The 20,535-nt window shown below is 38.3% G+C and overlaps 1 protein-coding gene across 2 annotated transcripts in view; it reads right to left on the bottom strand.

Annotated features, from left to right (window-relative positions):
- Positions 1 to 754: 754 nt before the first annotated feature.
- The window catches only part of LOC127573368 (glutamate decarboxylase 1), a 46,697-nt gene continuing 26,916 nt past the window's right edge, over positions 755 to 20,535 (bottom strand). The window contains exons 14-17 of one of the 2 annotated variants that reach the window (XM_052021529.1): positions 15,032 to 15,181; positions 6,238 to 6,345; positions 5,590 to 5,679; positions 755 to 2,538 (exon numbers count right to left, since the gene is read on the bottom strand). In XM_052021529.1, the coding sequence (XP_051877489.1) occupies positions 2,365 to 2,538; positions 5,590 to 5,679; positions 6,238 to 6,345; positions 15,032 to 15,181 (522 nt within the window). In that variant the 3' untranslated portion in view covers positions 755 to 2,364. The remainder of the gene's footprint in view (positions 2,539 to 5,589; positions 5,680 to 6,237; positions 6,346 to 15,031; positions 15,182 to 20,535) is intronic. The other variant, XM_052021521.1, reaches the window with a different exon arrangement.

The raw sequence follows: 20,535 nt of genomic DNA on the forward strand, positions 1-20,535 counted from the left end.
CCACAGATGCTGTCCGACCGGTTAGGTGTTTATAGTATTTTGTATTTTTTTATTATTTCAGATTTCCACATCTGCATGTTTCTTGCTTTACATTTAGATTAAAGACTATTCCTTGAAATATGAATCTTGCTGTATTTGCTAATTAAAATCATTTCATATGAATAAGCAATCAAATGCATGGGGAAAATATTTTAAATGCATCTGAGTCTTAATTTTGATGCTGAATACCTACAGAATTATTTGTCCATTTCGAGGGATTGGAGAAGCATGTCCACAAAAAAGTAAGAGAATAAAAGCAATCCATACTCCATGGTTTTGTGTATCATCTCATTTTAAATTAAATTTATGGGGATGATGCAAGAAAAGTAATTTGGTAAATGTATTTTAAAAGTCTAAGAAAAGAATTTTGATGTCAGAATTGGGGGTGGTTGAGCAATTATTGATATTGTATCAACACAGTGTTATAGGAAATACACAATGCTTAATTTTAATAGAATATATAACTATTAAAAACTACTAAAATGTGACTTTTTAGTTAAAAGTAATTTCTCCCTTGAATATAGAATATGGTAAGTCTATAGAAACTCAAATTTATAGGCGTAAATGGACAGTGACAGTATTTAAAAATTACCATGCAGGCTTGTTTACGATTGTCACCTCAATGTTCTTCCAATAATCTGAGAATAAGAAAAGAGCTTTTCACCTTCATTTTTGCCTTTTGTAGCTGTGAAAGCAAAACAACAAGTCAGATTCTCAATTATCAGCTCAGTTTGCAAGGTTATTTCCTTAAAATAATTCCTTTTTGTTATAATGCTTGTACAGCAGATGTAATAAAACACTGAATTTATTGTAACAGTATTTGACAACATTTTCCCACTTTATTCTTTATTCTACACCATGGTTGGGAGAATTGTACATAGATAACACTGTCTCAAAAAACATGTTTCAACTTCTGAATTGAAAAGTTTAGCTCTTAGGGATGAAAAACTAGCTTCAATTTGGCTGTTTGGTTTAGATTAACCAAAACTTGCCCAAGCCAAATTAAATTTAAATACCCATTGAAATTATCAAGATTTCTGTACTCTAACAAATACAACAAATGATAAGCTTGAATCAACTTCTACAGTAATAAAAGTGTGAATTGCACCAGATTTGTACAAATCCAAACCCTTCGACTTATTAAAATAGTAAAATTGGTCTCTCCAGTAATAGGTCTTGCTGACTCTCTTCAGCTTACAGAACTTGGATTAAAAACAAGGATTTATGATGCTGCAATATTTTTCTCTTCCCTGGGTGTGTTTTGTAGGTGCTTGATGAACTACAACTACAAACATGTTTTCTGCACTTGGACTTCTGCCTTAAGAAAAAGCTCTACACTAAACAATAGTTAACATATCTAGTCACCATATCTGAAAATCCACGTACCAACTTGTGAGTAAAGTCACAAACTACAGTACATTTAAGACAGTTTTCAATTTTATGTCATACTTTGTGTTCAATAAGTGCAGCAATATATTCCACATTACTTTAAAGGCTGCACAACTGCCACACTAAATAGAAATGCTATTATCACTATTATTTTGCTGTATTCTTTGGCTCACATATACACTAAAATACCATAAACATTATTTAGAACTCCTTTGATATCATATTATATAAATAAAGATACAGTACATACAAATGGAAGAAAATACTAGACACCTCTGTAAGACAGTAAATTTCTGGATATAAATAAGCAAATATTTTGTTATATACCTACATATTTAAACAGATTTGTTACTGTAAAACTATTACATTTATTCCTTTTCACAAAAATCAGTTAACGTTTGTATACACAATCTACACAAAATTAATATTTTTCTAGAAAGACATTTAGTTCCTATCTGTTACAGTATTTATGCAACTCTTACCCCAAAATCACAACTAAAGGGGTAATTCATCTAGAATAAAATTTGGTGCTTCACACTCCATAATTTTACATTATGACAAAAAGCACCATACACAGTGTAGCTACGAAAAGGATCTGCACAGTCTAGGTAAGTCTACTATGATAGAGTTACATTTTACCTCTAGGGGTTAAATTCACTGCACATTGTCCACAGTACTCACAGTTCAGATTGCTGGGCTCTTTCAAAGGAACATACACGCTGAGGCTCACATGTAGGTACAATATGTATTTAGATTTTGTATCTCTTAAATAATTACTTCTAATAAATACTGATTGGCTAAGGAATAGATTTACATACTGCCTGACAGTACTGCAATGTGTCGCACAGATCTTCAAATAACACATTTATTGTACATTGTAATCAGTTTCAACAGAAAGCATCGCCTAGTAATAGCAAACAAAACCAATTTAACCAATTACAAATCCTGTCCCAGTCGTTCTATCTCCTCAATGAGGAAGTCGATATCAGATTTTGTTACAGCTGGGTTTGAAATGACCATGCGGAAGAAGTTAGTTTTATCTCCTTGAGGCTGATATCCAACCATTGTGGTGCCACATTCCATCATTTGTGCTTTTATTTTTGGAGCAACCTATGAAAATATAGGAGATGAATTTTCCCTGAGGAAGAACATTGCTCAAAAGGGACATATAAAAAATAATACATCATTAGTTACTGATTTTTTTCCAGAAAGGAAATAGAAAGGCACAAAGATAGAAATGAGGAAATACATTTGTTTCACCGCATTTCCAGGCATCATTACTTTTTTTCTGGAATTTTATTTCATCCTTCAAAGAATTCTAGCAGTGATGATATGCAAATTATTTTTGATGTCTTTGCTGAATTCTGTGTGGTTCTGTGATGCATTATCAACTGATCAACTCTTTTCATTTGCTTGTAAATTTTATAAAACACATTCTTAACACAAATGTGAAAACCTGAATTAAAATCTACACATTCTTCTGATGATGCACTATAGAGCTACTTCGATTACATGCATGCCAACAGTCAGCTTTTCAACCCTTTTATTAACTTGTTGGTCAATCAAAGAAAACGTATTTTCACTGCAGTTTTTCCAAGAGGAACCAGTCAAAGCAGTTAGAAGGCCCGGTGAGAGCCTAAATCCATCAGATTAATTGAAAACTAAACTGGAGTTTCATTGAAATATTTTTAACGTTTTCACTGTTTGTTCTCTTCACACTTGGGGTGGAAAAGCCAATAGGTAAGTTGTTTCCAGTAATTCTTTTTACAGGTTTTTTTTTAATTCTGTGTTTGGTGTCAAAGAAGTTATATGTAAGAAACAAGCTGAAAGGAACTTTTGGACAATGCCAGGCCCTTGTTTTATATAGCTATTTACTTACTTTAAGTTGCAGCTTTTTTTTTGAGAGGAGAAGTACATTCACTTGTAATTTGGAATTGTCAGGTTTGTAAATGAAGTGTTCAATAATTCCAGGGTGATGGGAAAGAAGGGAAGGTATTTTTGTTTTCAAGAGCTTGGGGAATGAAATAAGGGGAAAATATTTGTTTCTCAAATTGAACAGCTAACAGACAGTTGTATATGAAGGTTTGTACCATAAGCCCACAGCTAATGACTGAAGAGGGAGGAGAGACAGAAGAAGTATTTGGCATTTTGTGGGAGGGTGTAGTGGAATAGGATCACGGGGGTGATCAGAGTGTGATCAGGCCAGAGGCTAAGCAGATTGTATGAGGGATGAGATCTCAAGATGATCTGATTGCTTGGAGGGATTGGATCATACAGAAGACTTGCATCTTCAGTAGTCGTGTCACCCTCGCAGAATGATGCATACAGAAGATATTAGTTGCCAGTGCACGTGCAGGTTCTTTAAAACAGTTTTCAAATTAATCCCAATCCCGTGCTCTTTCTCCAAATCATCCTACAAATCTATTCCCTTCAAATATTTGTCCAATTCCCTCTTGAATGTTATTATTGATTTTGTTTCTGTCAGCCATTCAGGGTGTAAACTAACTTTGCATAAAAAATAGTCTGCATTTTGTGGTCAGCAGCAAAGCGCTTGAACTTGCCATTTACTACTTGCATTTACCGCTTGAACTTGCCATTTACCATGACAAGAGCTTAAAAAGTAACCTTACGGATGGCAAATCAGGAAGGGAAATTATAAACATACTACAGAATATTATAAACATCTTATTGAGTATTAAATAAAAAAAGGAATCTTCACTTAAGGTTAAGATGAAATATCATAAACTATTTCAATAAAGTAAAAATTAAAATCCATTATATTTTGAAATTTTATCTGAGTTTCTTTACAATCCTCAAAATTTAAATCAGCATTTTTGGAACTAGGTGTTGCTAAAAAGGAATTATAGCTAAGAAGACCATTAAAATCTCACAGTATTCAAAAAACATAAAATTTTCAGGGTATTTTACAGACAAGCTGGTTCATGAATACCTGAAATTAATGTTAAATTAACAATTTCTCTTGATTAAGGTAGAGAAGTCTGCAAAACACTTCAAACCACAGAGGAGCTAAGGAACTAGAGTCAGAGAATCATAAAGCTGTAAAGCACAGAAATGGGGCCTTTGGCCCACCATCTCCATGCTGACCCATCTACATTAACCCCATTTGCCCAGATTAGGACTGTATCCTTCTATGCCCTGCCTATTTAAGTACCTGTCTATGTGTCCTTAAAACATAGTAATTGTATTTGATTCCATCACCTCCTCTGGCAGTGAGTTCTGGATATCAACCATTCTCTGTGTAAAAAAATCTTACCCCAAAGATCCTCTTTAAATCTCCTACCTCTCACCTTAAAATTAAGCCCTCTTATTTCTGATACCCCTACCACGGGAAACAGATTTTGTTACCTACACTACCTATGCCTATCATAAACTTATATACATCCATCAAATCATCCCTCAGTCTCCTTTGCTCCAGGGAAGTCAAGCTCAGCCTTTCCAATCTCTCTCCACAACTGAAGTCATCCAATCCAGGCAACATCCTGATGAATCTCCTCTGCACTCTCTCCAGAACAATCACTTCGTTCCTAGGGTCCTGGGCAATATAACCTCATGTCACTTCCGTTCTTCTATCAATCACCTTCAATCCACATGCTTGGGTAACTGATCCTTCTGTCACTGCAAACCATTTCTCCTTACTTATATTATCAATACCTATTCACAATTTTGAATAGCTCTATCAAATCATTTCTTAATCTTCTCCACAGCCATTATCCACCTGCTTACAAAGCAATGATTAATATTGGGCAAGCGTGTGATCCCATTGTACAAACCCCTCAAATATACCTAATATCAGCCTTATAATTTTCTGGTGCTGTACAAGCTTTTGTAAAGATCCACATTAGCTTTTAGCGTTTTTATAAACAGGCACAACAGCTGGAACTACAGACAGTGAACTGCATACAAAAGAGGTGCAGTTGTAAGACTTGCCAGCTCAGTAATGTTCAATTCACATGCATTGTTTGGGACAGTAATCAGCATTACTTTCAGTAATAAAGCATGCATAGTGACATACTAACTTCATAAAAATGGGAATTGATTTGACAAACAGGTATATTCTTAAAATTGGTTAAAAACTATTGCTAAAACAAATGTTTTTACTACCTCAACAATTACAATTGCATGCAAAATTTGGAAATTTACCTTGTGAAGCTTTTCCTTTCTCTCTTCACAATCTGGCATGTCACGGAAACTTGGTGGAATGTACCAGAAGCAAACATTTGTGTGCTCAGGCTGCAAAAGATATGGACACCGGTAAATTGGAAAAATCTTTTGTTTTAATGGTTGCATACAAAAACTGAATAAGTCAACATGAACACACAGAGCCTTAATTTCTGATTGGAATATTGATCAAAATCAGTCAGATTAATAAGGCAGTGCATGTTCCCAGAAAAACCTTCAGTGCAAAGGATTTTCAGGAAAACAAAGGTGATATGAATTATTATGGCCATGTTCTTCTTCACTATTAATAAATAAAGGTGTACTTCTACAACTCATTCTCCTGAACAGCCCATGTTAGTTGAACAAAGAAATGGGGCATTTATTGATGGGAGGATGCAGGATGTAAAATGCTCAAAGTAAAAAAAAGTGTTTTGTTGAAATCAGGAGGATCCATTGACAAGGTTTCAAAAGATATAGGCCAAGTGACTGAAAGAGGTGCCACAGATGTTATAGCAGAGGGCATACAGAGCAAAAGTAGTTGTCTGTTATTCTGTTAACCAGAGTGGAGGAGGAAAATGGGTGCTAGTTAGTCTTCAAAAAAAGAAAGTGGGTGAAAATCAATACACTTACTTCTGCATCAAATACCATTTGATATCCTTCCCTCTTTCTAATCTTGTTATAAAGGTACATCGCCAGATCCAAGCACTTGTTAATTTGGTTTTCAAATCCCACTGTCCCCTGCAGTGAAATGAAAACTATTAAATATTGAGTCATCAAGTGCAGTGAAATTAAAACCATTTTTGAAGTTCAGTATGTATGAAGCCATTATAGAGATTTTAAATTGCAAAAGCATTCTGTCAATACTAATGATGATTAAAGGGAGCCAAATATTATGAACATTACAAGCAATTATAACATCTTATAGTACTGTCAGATTGAGTTTCTGTATTCAGGTAGCACGGTAGTGTAGCGGTTAGTCTACGCTACTACAGCGCCAACGATTGGGGTTCAATTCCCGCTGCTGTCTCTAAGGATTTTGTATGTTCTCCCCGTGACTGCATGGGTTTCCTCCAGGTGCTCCGGTTTCCTCCCACATTCCAAAGGCGTAGGGGTTAGTAGGTTAACATGGATGTAGTTGGGCAGCATGAACTTGTTGGGCCGGAAGGGCCTGTTACCGTGCTGTATAAATGAAATTTTAAAGTAACTGGAGAGGAGGATGATCAATATTAGAAATTAAATATTCCAAGGTAATCAACGTTTAGGAAGGACAGGCAAAAAGGAAGGGGAGATAGGAGAGTGTTGTTATTAAAGACCTAGAAAGAACCTTGGCTCAGCAGCTCACAATATAGTTTTAGAATCACGACAGCAGAAAGCATTGTGGAAATTGTTTATAGTAGTTGTGATGTAGTGCATGGTATGAATGAGAGGTGCATGTAACAGGAGTGATACAGTAATTGTGCAGATATTAATCTCCACATAGACTGAGCAAACTAAATTAGTACTAACAATGTACAGAACAAATTCCTAGGAAGTGTACAAGATGGATTTCTAGATTAGTGTGTTGAGGAACAAATTAGGGAATAGACTATTCCAGAAAGAGTACTGTGCAAAGGGAAAGGGTTAATTAATTGTTTTGTAAAGGTACCTTCAAGGAAAGGATGACCATAAATAGAAGTATTTTGCATTGTTTGAAAGCCGTGTAGTTCTCAATCTAAATAAGGTAAACTATTAAGCCAAGAGGGGCAGGTTGAATGTGGTAGATTGGTTAACTGCATTAAACGGTATGACATCGGACAAGCAGTGGCCAGCATTTGAAGAAATAATTTATGATTTGCAACTAATATACATTGCTCTAAAGCACAGAAACACAACAAAGAAAAAGTGGTCCAACCATGGATTACAGGAGAAACTAAAGACAGAATTAAATCTAAGGAAAAGTACCAGAAAAAAAGGAGGAACCCTGGGGATGTTGAGCATTTTAAAACTCAGCAAAGTAAGACCAGGAAATGGGTAAAAGAAAGGGAAAATAAAATATGAGAGTAAACAAGTGAGAAACATGAAAACAGACTGTGAGCTTCTGTGGGAATATAAAATGAAAAAGACTAGTGAAGCCAAGTGTGGGTCCTTAACAAACAGAATCAGGAGATTTTACAAAACAGGGAATGAAGAAACGACAGAAGAATGAAACAAATATTTTGTACGTGTCTTCATGGAAGGAGATGCAAGCAAATCTGCCAGAAATAATGGAGAACTAAGGGTCCAGCGCAAATCAGGAAATAAAGGAGAGATGTGCATACAAAGAAATACTATTAGAGAGGTTAATGAGCCTGAAAACAGATGAATCTCAAGGGCTGATGATCTACAACCCAGCATTTTGGTCGAGGTAACCATATAGATAGTGGATGCTCTGGTTATTCAATTCTAAAATTCCAGATTTTGGAATGGTTCCTGCAGACTAGAGAGTAGCAAATGTGACCCATTGTTTAAGAAAGGTGGGAGAGAGAAATGGGGAACTACTTACATCAGTATTGGGGAAAATGCTGGAATCTTGTTACAGGATGTGGTCAAGACACTTAAAAATAAAATAATAGAGCACAGAAAACATGGATTTCTAAACAGAAAATGATGTTTGACTTAACTATCAGAGCTCTTTGAGGAGATAGAGCAGATTATGCGGAATCAGTGGATGTGAGTGTATTCAGGTTTTCAGAAGGCATTCGATAAGATCCCAAAGAGGCGGTTGGTGAACAAGGAATTTGGGGTAATATACTGCATGGATTGAGAGTTGGATTAACAGAAAGAAAACAGAGGTAGGGATAAATGCTTCCTTCTCAGGGTTAGGCTGTGACTACCAGAGTACTGCCGGAATCAATTCTTGGGGCCCAACTATTTACAATCTATATCAAAGATATGGCTGAGAGAATCAAATGTAACATATCATGAAACTAAGTGGAAGCATGAGTACTGATGAGGATACAAAACTTCAAGGGGATGTAGATGCACAAAGTGAGTGGGAAACAACATAGCAGATGGAGTACAAGGCAGAAAAATGTGACGTTATCCATCAACAGAAAAAAAGAAATGCAGTGTGAGAGATTGGAAAATATTGATGTTTAAGGGAACTTAGGTGTCCTTTCATACAAACTACTGAAGCAGTTAGGAAGGCAAATGGTATGTTGGCCTTTATTGCTAGAGGATTTGACTTAAAGGGTAAAGATGCCTTAGTACAATTATGTAGGGTATTGGTGAGACCACACCTGGAATACCATGTACAATTTTGGTTTTCATACCTAAGGAGTATATACTTGCTATCGAGGAAGTCCACCAGGCTGGTAGCTGGGATGCTGAGTCCATCATATGAGGAGACAATGAGTACTCCCTAGAGTTTAGAAGAATCATCGGTGACCTCACTGAAGGCTACAAAATTCTTGGAGGGCTCAACAAGATAAGATGGTTAAAGAGTTAAGGAGTCTAGAACTAGGAGTTACAGTCTCAAAGTAAGGGTGGACTATTAACTGCGATGCCACTTTCAAGGAATTATGGAACTGTATTCCCAGGTCCCTTTGTTCTACTGCACACCTCAGTGCCCTACCATTCAGTGTGTAAGTCTTACCCTGGTTTATCCTCCCAAAGTGCATCACCTCACACTTTTCTGCATTAAATTCCATCTGCCATTTTTTAGCCCATTTTCCCAGCTGGTCCAGATCATTTGGCAAACTTTGATAGCCTTCCTCAGTGTCCACTACAGCCCCAAACTTGGTGTAATCTGCAAATTTGCTGATCCAGTTTACCACATTATCATCTAAATCATTAATATAGATGATAAACAACAACAGACCCAGCACCAATCCCTGCGGCACACCACTAGTCACAGGCCTGCAATCCAAGGGACCACCACCTACTACCACTCTCTGGCTTCTCCCACTAAACCAACATTGAATCCAATTGACTACTCCATCCTGAATGCCAAGCGACTTAACCTTCTGGGCAAGTCTCCCATTTAGGACTTTGTCAAAGGCCTTGCTAAAGTCCATGTAGACAATGTCCACAGCCTTTCCTTCATCAACCTTCCTGGTAACCTTCTTGAAAACCCTATTAGATTGGTTAGATATGACCTGCCACGCACAAAGCCATGTTGACTATCCCTAATCAGGCCCTGTCTATCTAAATACTTATATATCCTGTCCCTCAGAACACCTTCCAATAATTTACCCACGACTTACGTCAGGCTCACCGGCCTATAATTTCCCGACTTATTCTCAGAACCTTTCTTGAACAATGGAACAACATTAACTATCCTCCAGTCCCCCTGCACCTCACCCCTGTCTAAGAATGTTTTAAATATCTCTGCCAAGGCCCCTACAATTTCTGCACTAGTCTCCCACAAGGTCCGAGGGGACACCTCATCGGGCCCTGGGGATCTATCCATCCTAATTCACCTCAAGACAGCAAGCACCTCCTCTTCCGTAATCTGGATATGGTCCATGATCTCACTACTCTTTTTCCTCAGTTCTATAGACCCTGTGTCTTCCCTGAGTAAACACAGATGCAAAAAATCCATTTAAAATCTCCCCCATCTCTTTCAGCTCCACAAATAGATGACCACACTGATCGTCAAGAGGACCAATTTTGTCCCTTGCTATCCTTCTGCTTTTAATACAGCTATAGAAACCCTTTGGATTCTCTTTCATCTCGTCTGCCAGAGCAACCTCGTGTCCTCTTTTAGCCCTCCAGATTTCTCTCTTAAGTGTTCTCTTGCATTTCTTATACTCTTCGTGCCTCATTTGATCCAAACTGCCTATACCTGATATGCACCTCCTTTTTCTTTACCAGGGCCTCAATATCGCTTAATAACCAAGGTTCCCCAAACCTGTTAGCTTTGCCTTTTATTCTAACAGGAACATACAGATTCTGCACTCTCAATATTTCACTCTTGAAGGCCTCCCGCTTACCAGGCCATCAAAATTGGCCTTCCTCCAGTTTAGAATCTTAACCATTGGACCAGTCCTTTCCTTTTCCATAATTACCTTGAAACAAATGGAATTATGCTCACTAGATCCAAAGTGTTCCCCTACACTCACTTCTGTCACCTGCCCTGTCTCATTGCCTAAGAGGAGATCCAGTATCGCACTGTCTCTAGTTGGGACCTCTACTTATTGATTAAGGAAACTTTCCTGAGCACATTTGACAAACTCGATCCCATCCAGTCCTTTTACAGTATGGGAGCCCCAGTCAATATGCAGAAAGTTAAAATCACCTACTATCACAACTTTATATTTCCTGCAACTGTCTGCTACCTCTCTACAAATTTGCTCCTCTAAATCCCACTGACTATTGGGAGGTCGACAATATAGTCCCATTATCGTGATCGTCCCTTTTTTATTCCTTAGTTCCACCCAAATTGCCTCGGTAGTTGAGCCCTCCAGTATGTCCTCTCTGAGCACTTCCATGACATTTTCCCTGATGGGTAATGCCACCCCTCCCCCTTTAATACCTCCCCTTCTATCATGTCTAAAACAATGGAACCCTGGAATATTGAGCTGCCAGTGCTGCCCCTCCTGCACCCAAGTCTCACTAATGGCTACAAAATCATAATTCCACATACAGATCCACGCTTTAAGTTCATCTGCCTTACCTACAATACTCCTTGCATTGAAATAGATGCAACTCAGAACATCAGTCCCACCACGCTCAACCTTTTGGTTTCTATCTTTGCTTGTAGTCTTAACATCTACTTTCCCCAGAGCCCCTCCACTTGCTGTCCTGCCACTGCGGTTTCCACCCCCCTGCAACTCTAGTTTAAACCATGCCCCCGGGAGAGCATGCCTTATGAGGATAGGTTGAGTGAGCTAGGGCTTTTCTCTTTGGAGCAAAGGAGGATGAAAGGTGACATGATAGAGGTGTACAAAATGATAAGAGGCATAGATCGAGTGGAGAGCCGGAGACTTTTTCCCAGAAATGGCTGACACGAGGGGCCATAATTTTAAGGTGATTGGAGGAAGTTATAAGGGGGATATCAGAAGTAAATTTTTGGTGGATATGTGGAACGTGCTGCCAGGGGTGCTGGTAGAGGCAGATACATTAGGGACATTTAAGAGACTCTTAGATAGGCACATGGATGACAAAAAAGTGGAGGGGTATGTGGGAGGGAATAGTTAGATTGATCGTAGAGTAGGCTAAAGGGTTGGCACAACATCATGAGCTGAAGGACCTGTACTGTGCTGTAATGTTCTATGTTCTATGAAAGCACTGCAATTTCATGCTCAAGGATATAAGCATCTGCACTACAGGTGGTGGAGAGGAACGTATGAAGGTAGACAATATTCTGGAGATCAAACTCATTTCTAAAAAAGGATCAGATATTAAGAAGGAAGGTGGCTTTGGCATTAAGCAATTCACCAAATTTCTGCACAAGGTATATAATCTGAAGTAGTTGTCAAGAACCGCAGAGAAACCTAAATGGGAGCCAAAAGACAAAATTACTTTCATTTACTTAGCACTGACAAGGAAGCACTCTGTCTGCAGGGGAAGCCCATAATTGAGGCATGTCAGAAATATAGAGAGAAAACAAGAGCACAGAAAACCACTATTTCTGAAGGTGACTAGATATGGATGGTCCTCTACCAATCACTGTAGTTCTGTTCTTCTTCAGTTCTAGATGAAATAGAGTACCACAAAGAAAGGAAAAGACAAAGATTTTTAATCTATTTAGAACCTGAAATTACCACCAGTCACCATTCCAAGCATCAGGCCATTGTGAATTATATATAGGGCTTTAGAAAGTAAGCATGAGGAAACTAAATAGAGTGAAAAGCCAAGACCATTTGGCAAGAGGAATGGGAGACAAGAGGTATATGGGGTACAATAAACCTTAAGCTCTTAAAAGGATCATAATTTAGTCAACGCTTAGTCAAGGAATTAGGAATTCTGATTATTCTTTTAAAAGTAGGATAGTTACATAGCATCACTACTATGTATGGTTACTCCACCTGTACAACATCACCATGACTATCTGGAGGAACTCATGTGTGGAACATTGTAAAGAGTTGATTTTATTGCTGTATATGCTACACTGAGTTGTGTAGCATTTCCAAAAGCACAAACACTGACTGAGGTGGAGGATTACCTGCCTGTCAAGCCACTAATATCACAGAAAAGTTACAACTCAATCTCTTCTAGTTTGTACAGACTTAGTAACCTGTGGGAGAGTGCCTACTGTTTCCCCACTTCAGAGCTTCATGCTGCTACTTCCATATAACTCTCACAATTATAAGCTGCAAGTTATTCTTGATGATCCACTCAGATAATTCTCCATTACCCCAACCCACTACCTCTCTCCATTTCTTCTGTGTCCTATCACTACCACCAAAACAGCTAGACCACCTGACTAATACTCCAAATTTCCATCTCTTCTGCCCATTTAATCTATACTTTAGTGACAATAAGACATTTTTAAGATATCTTTATTAGTCACATGTACATCAAAACACACAGTGAAATGCGTCTTTTGCGTAGAGTGTTCTACATAAATTGCAGTCAGAAATTGATGTTAGTATCAGTTACAACCACTGCAACTCCTTTTGCTCTCCCACTCCTGGACACATTCTCCATCTCCTTATTCTTTGAGCAGAGAGGTGTAGAAGAAATTACCTTTAATTTTCCATTCTCTGTTGTTTTGTAAAACATTTGAGGAAATCTCAGTTAAACTACCCTCCCACCCCCATACAGACTGTGGATTACCCGAAAGATTTCTGACATTGTTGATATTGCTAAAAAGAAAATCACATAAGTATTTATGTACAAACATATGAACATTTGAATTAGGAGTAGGAGTAGGTCAGTCAGCTTATTGATAATAAGATCCATGCCAATGCTAACTCCTACACCACAAACTTTTATTTTCTGCAATAATTTTTTATGTGAAAAGATCCATATACCTAATGAGCGTTTAGATTTAGCTCTGCTGTCCTACACATGATGCACTCTAATTTAGTTTCACTGTCAAGATACTTGTGTATATAACCATGAGTCAGTCAAATCCATCACAATTTCCCATGTTTTGTACATTGCTAAATGAAACCATATTTGTAACCAAGGCAACCTCAGTCAGAACCTACAGCAAAACTGTGAGATGTTACTTTCGAGACTATTCTGTATGTTTTTGTCGCCTTTAAAAAGCATCATCCATTAAGGTGCTTAAGACATTTTAATTAGAAAATATTCCCTACATATAAAACGATCCAGACATCGGCCTATAAATTGAATCGTATGACACCTTTTCTTAGTGTTAAGGAATTGAAATTTGATTTCACTGGGAGTGAATTGTAAAAACCATCATTGCGAATTGTTTTACATAATTCTGGGACTCTGACCGGGGTCATTTGTGCAGCGGCACACCCCATGCTTCTGCCATGGTTTGCACATCAGTGCCCACCAGGTGGTGCGGTTCCTTGTGCAGTGCTCCGGTTAGACCAGGTCCAACCAGGGAAGCCAATCGTTGGGAAGTCCTGGGAAGGGTTTAATCGTGCCGCCTGGACTTGGATCATTTGTCCCTTACTTTCCTTTGATCATTAGGTATCCTCTAAAGTTGCACCAACCTCCCCACCCTATAGCCCCGATCCCACTCCCAACCATCTATGACTCAACTCTGCAGACAATGCTTTTTATCATTCAAGCCTCTGATGTACTCCAAAATGCGGCAATCTCCCTCTTCACTAACTGGCAATTCAGAGCCAGCATCCAGGCAGTGCAGACAGAGCCCCTGGGCGCAGGGAGGGACAGGAATGAGGGAGCCCCCAGGACTAGGGTTGGGTAGCACTCTACACTCAGGAGTTGGTTATCACAAACCCCACTAACAATGTGTTTAGTTGACCAGTTGTGAAGCCGATTTACTGTGGCTTGATGGTGTTGTAGAGATATTTACATTAATATAATAGACTGGCATGATAATAGATAGGCTGTATACACAACAGTTGTATAATTGACTGGATGGTCAGGCTGACAGTGCTGAGAAGCCTCCAGGCCGACACCAGGTTAACAGTTTATCTGGCATTGGTTGGCACAAATGATTAATCAGCTGCTGTCAATTCTGGCACGTGCCGGATAACAGGATATTTACTGCTTGAAAATCTGCCATGACTTCCAGCCTAAATGTCATGGAATAGGAATCCAGATCTTTGCTCACCGACCAATATTCATGAAAGTGAATCAGTTCCATATCACAGGTTTTTTAGCTGCTACTAGTGTTTTCTGCAGTTGTATGTCAGGAAGTTAAACTTCTCCTACTGATCTGACTTATTTGTTGCACTTTTGGTTGTTAGTTTTATGTTTAGCATTGAAAAACAAATTATCAATGTAAATTGCACGAGGACGTGTTGCAACCTGTCAAGTTGCAAATTAAGAACTTATTCCAAAATTTCCATACCTTAGCTTTCCACATCAGCCAAAACTTGAAAATGTCCACGTGGCGACCACACTGTATAGCTTTATCTCCCGTGTCATAGGATACATCGTATTGTTTGTCTTGTTGGAATAGATACCCTGCACACATCTGATTGCAGCCTTGGAGGATACCCTGTGAACAAAGCATAATTGTTGATTTACTTTTTAATTTACTAATAGTCATAACAAAAAATCATATTTCAAAAGATTGCACATTTATACTTATTTTTAAATATAAATATTTGTTCTTTTCTTAGCAAGATGAAAGAAGATGGGGAAGTTAAAATTCAAAGTGAGGAAGATCATTTGGACAAGGCAAAACATCGAATGTCTTCAGAATACTGAGATAGAAAAGAGAAAACAAAAGGAACAGTTGAGATCAATTTTATAACATATCCACTGCAGTTCCTTTCTAATAATTTAGTTACCTCCATTTTATTTGTTCATCTTTACTTCTCCCTTGTCTGTTATTGTACACAGCCTTCCAGAGGCCAACTATTCAGAGAAAGTGCAGAAACAAACAAGGCCAATGTTGAGAACTTCCTTTTGAACAAGAAACCTCTCCATGTTAACAATGCTTTACCAAAGCAAAGCAGCAAACATTAACAAAATACAGAATAAAAAAAATGAATTGAAGCTGGAAACTAGGACTGTGGAAAAAGCAAGACAATGAGTAAGTGCTAAAATACATGCTTATGCTACCAGCCAAGCCAGGGGAAAAAATAGGCTATTGCAACAAATGGGAAGATTATTAAATAATGACAAGGTCATGGCAGAAGAACTGAACAGATAAGATGAAAAGGTTGGATTTTCTACAATCTTTATACCACCAACCTTCAAGACCACAGATAAGACAAAGTCAAATTGATTGTTTGTTGGTTTCAAAGGGAATGATGTAAGCTATGTTAAAAAGGCTCAAGATAGAGAATGCAGTAGGTCCAGGTTTACTTTTTTTTAATAAGATATCTTTATAAGTCACATGTACATCGAAACACACAATGAAATGCATCTTTTGCGTAGAGTGTGCTGGGGGCAGCCCACAAGTGTCTGCATAAGGCACTGAGTGAACTGGCAGACTACTGTACCTTGCCTGGCAAATATTTTCAATAATTCATCCATGTCCTGTATAGTCCTAATAAATAGGCAGACACATCTGATGTCCTTATTTGAAAGGATAGAAAGTTAAACTTTGAAAACTATTGACCAATGGAGGTGAAACTGGAGGCAGAAAAAAAGCCTTTAGCAAACCAGAATCATTATAGAAATATAAAGAAATATGGTGCTGGATTTATAAAGTAGGGCTTGGGTGAATGCAGCACACCTTGCATAAAGGATGCAAAGTAAGGCAACAGTAAAATGTTATTTTAAGGGTTTAACTGGATGGCATCACAGTCAAGTATGAGAGGAAAAACAATAATGGACATAATTCAGTGGTTCAAGTAGATCTACTACCACCTTTTCTGGGAGAACAAATGCTAGTGATGCCCATACCATAAGAGTGAATAATAATAGTTTTTCAATGTTTCTGAATGTCAAAGGTTTTGTTAGAAGATTTGATATAAGACTTGTTCCAGTCAATGTTATTCTCCCAGTTACATCACATCCTATCATAGAGCAGGACCTCACTTGCTGGGTCCAGGATACTCTTGAACAATTGGTTCAGCCTTATGGATCCAAATCAGTGAAGTGCAAGACAATTGGGCAATTATATTTTGCTATCACACTTATCTTTAACTTTGCATTTTTATTTTTTAGACTGTGAAAAGCAAGCACTGTGTTTAGATACAAGTTTTTGGGAGGTTTTTTAAAAATTCCAAGAGAGCTTCTATCTTTAGCAACACTATTTCAGCAGAAAACCACATCTTTCCCTACATTTTATCACGTTTTCCAAAAAAAATCAGTTGTCTTCAACCTACTTCCTGTCTCACAGTTTGCTGTGTTTAAATAGACTGATGAAAATCTATCACATTTAAGGCATGCAGATGAATAGGTTTCCTGGAAACAATTGTACATAATTTTTATTGGCTGGAGCCTGCTTATTCTGTCTTCAAGAATTAGAATTTGACAGGCTCCGGCTACCTGGATGGTCCAACAAAAAAGGGGAGAATATTAGTGGAATGACAGAACCAGCTAAAGTGCCAAAAATTAAAAATACCTTTTCATTTCACAACTGTCACTGATTCTGCACTAGGCAGAGTTGGCGTAGTTTTTTTAAATTCTCCTGAGGCCCAAAATAACCCAAGGTGATGCAAATGTATGCCATTCTTAGCATCCTTAAGATGCAAAATGATAGGTAATGTATTACATGATATATTCCCATCATTTGCAAATAATAATAATATGGTCACAGATATTTGTCTGTCAGATTTTCATTGGGGAATAATAGAAGTATCATTTAATGGCAGTTTTATAATGAAAGGTCTTTGCCTGACTTTTGTTTCTCAGGTTGTACTGAGGCATTCAGCCCTGTAAGTTGTTCATTTCTTTGTGGAAAGGCATTCTGTTCAACCAGCTGTTTCAGCACTATCAAAAATGTATTTTCTTCACTTTTCAGTATTATTACTGTAACACTGGCCGTAATGGTCTGTTTTTATTCCCATTGGTAATGCTGCTTCTGTGGCTTGATACTTTCAATTCAGACCTTAATTGGATTTTAACAGCTTTAATAACTCCACTTGCTAAGTTTAGCCAACTAATTCAAGCATTGTTGTCTGAGTTTATTAAAATTTGGTCTTAGGAGCACCAAGAGACTCAAAAGTTGCCATTCCACTTATATTTTTCTGTTAATTCTTGGCAACTTATCAGTGAAACTGAGAGAAATTTGGGTGGAACTATCACCTTTCCCCTAACATTAAAAAAAGAACATAAGAAATGGAAGCAGGAGTAGTCCATTCAGTCCATCATATGTGCTCTGTCATTCTATGATTCATCTGTTACCTCAGTGCCACTTTCCTACACTAACCCCAAGTCCCCTGATTCCCTGAATACCTAAAGCTCCTTCCATCTCTGCTTTGAGTTGCTAATTCAAAAATATGCATTACCCTCTGGGTGAAGAAAATGTTTCTAATCTCTATCTTGAATTGCTGACTCCTTATTTTGAGACTGCGACCTCTAGTTTAGACACTGCAGTCAGGGGAAACATCATCCCTGCACCTAATCTGTAAGGCCATGTAAGAATATAAAAAGCATCAGAAGTAAGTTTGAAAAGTTCACAGGCGATCCAGTAAACCACTTGGGTACTTGGACCTTGAAATGCTCACACAGTACGCTACATTTCTGATTTGGTTCCTATCATAGTTTTTTTTTACCTCAACTACATGCTGTACATGTCTGTTAGATATTTAGTATATGAAAAAGCATAAAACTACAAATGCTGGAAAACAGTTCTGATGAAAAGACATTGGCCTGAAATGTTAACTCTGTTTCTCTCTCCATAGATGCTGCCTCAGCTGCTGAATATTTCTAACATTTTGTGTTTTTATTGTAGTTACGTTACAGCTTCCACCACTTTAAGGATTTGTGACTAACTGTAGATTTAGTTGCAACAATTTTTTAATGGAAAGTTTCAGAGACAATCGGCAAAAAGCACCTGATTAAACTACGTGTTTGTTCGAGTTTCTCGTACCTCATTCGTCAATCTGCATATTCTGCAATGAAACTCATTTGAGGTTAAGACCCCACTGCGCGCAAATATTGTACACCATCATTTTTGTCCAAATGATGCCGTTATTCATATCAGTATTTCCTTTCTCATTAACTGATTCCCCTCCCTCATGGCTGATGGGATCCACAGTTATGTCCTTTTATTTCTCACACTTCTTCTCATAATCATTTTCTTTCCTCCCAGAACCTTTATAGGATTCCCCTTGTCTTTGTCTTACACCTCACATGTCTTACATAGTATCATGACAACAACCTTTCCCTCAATGTCAGCAAAACAAAAGAGCTGGTCATTGACTTCAGGAAAGGGGGCAGTGTACAGGTACCTGTCTACATCAATGGTGCTGAGGTTGAGAGGGTTGAGAGCTTCAAGTTCTGAAGAGTGAACATCACCAATAGCCTGTCCTGGTCCAACCACGTAGACACAAAGGAAGCTCACCAGTGCCTCTACTTCCTCAGGAGGCTAAAGAAATCTGGCATGTCCCCTTTGACACTCACCAACTTTTATCGATGCACCATGGAAAGCATCCGATCTGGATGGATCACGGCTTGATATGGCAACTGCTCTGCCTGGGACCACAAGAAACAGCAGAGAGTTGTGGACACAGCCCAGTACATCACGGAAACCAGCCTCCCCTCCATGGAATCTGTCTATACCTCTCGCTGCCTTGGTGAAGCAGCCAGCATAATCAAAGACCCCACCCACCCGGGTCATTCTCTCTTCTCCCCTCTCCCATCAGGCAGAAGATACAGGATCCTGAGGGCACATACCAGCAGGCTCAAGGACAGCTCCTATCCCACTGTTATAAGACTATTGAATGGTTCCCTTATACAATGAGATGGACTCTTGACCTCACAATCTACCTCGTTATCTTATTCTCTTATTCTCTACCTGCATCTTATTCTCTACCTGCATGGCACTTACTCGGTAGCTGCGACACTTTACTCTGTATTCTGCTATTGTTTTTACCCTGTACTACCTCAATGCACTGTGTAATGAATTGATCTGTACGAACGGTATGTAAGACATGTTTTTCACTGTACCTCGGTGGTACCTTGGTTCACCAACCTCGGTGAACCAATACCAATACCATAACAGCCTCCACATCAGTGGATCATTCCCCTGTCATTTCCAACACTTACAGTGTGATACAAGCACCAAACATATTATCCACATTTTCTTCTGGCAGTGCAAGGGAATTTTCCTCCATGATACTCTGCTGTTTTCCTTTTACACCACCAAGAAACACTTCCCCTCCAAAGACACTTCCCTGTGAAACTGCAGATGTGATACCTGTTTTTTTATCCCTCCTTTTCCACTGTTCACAGCCCAAGTACCCTTTCGGGGTGAAATAGGGATACACTTTTTTTAAAATATACTTCTTTCACTGTTTTCAATGTGATGTTTTCTGTGATGGAGAGACCAAACACAGATTAGGTGACACTTTGCAGAACACCTCTGTTGAGACCAAGCTTTCAGTCAGCTGTCATTTTAATTCTTGGTCCTACTTACACTTTGACCTCACTATCCTGTTCCGATGGGCTCAAGGAATAGCCCCTCATCTTCTGACTGTGTCCATTACAGCCTTAGGACTCAGCAATGAATTCAACAAATTTCAGGTAACATTTTGTATTTTCATTTTAGGCTTCTGCAGCTACAGTATTTTCCATTGATATTTTCAGATAATGATTCAACTTCTCCAATTAATCTATAACGTGGATGTCCTTTTAGCTCCTTCTTTTGCTTTGCCTTCCACCCTTTTTCATTTTAATTTCTTCAGCCTCTTTTGTTAAATCTTTAATTTTGTCTTATCTCTACTTTTCCCA

The sequence above is a fragment of the Pristis pectinata genome, chromosome 1 (genome assembly GCF_009764475.1).
Source record: "Pristis pectinata isolate sPriPec2 chromosome 1, sPriPec2.1.pri, whole genome shotgun sequence".
Lineage (NCBI taxonomy): Eukaryota > Metazoa > Chordata > Chondrichthyes > Rhinopristiformes > Pristidae > Pristis > Pristis pectinata.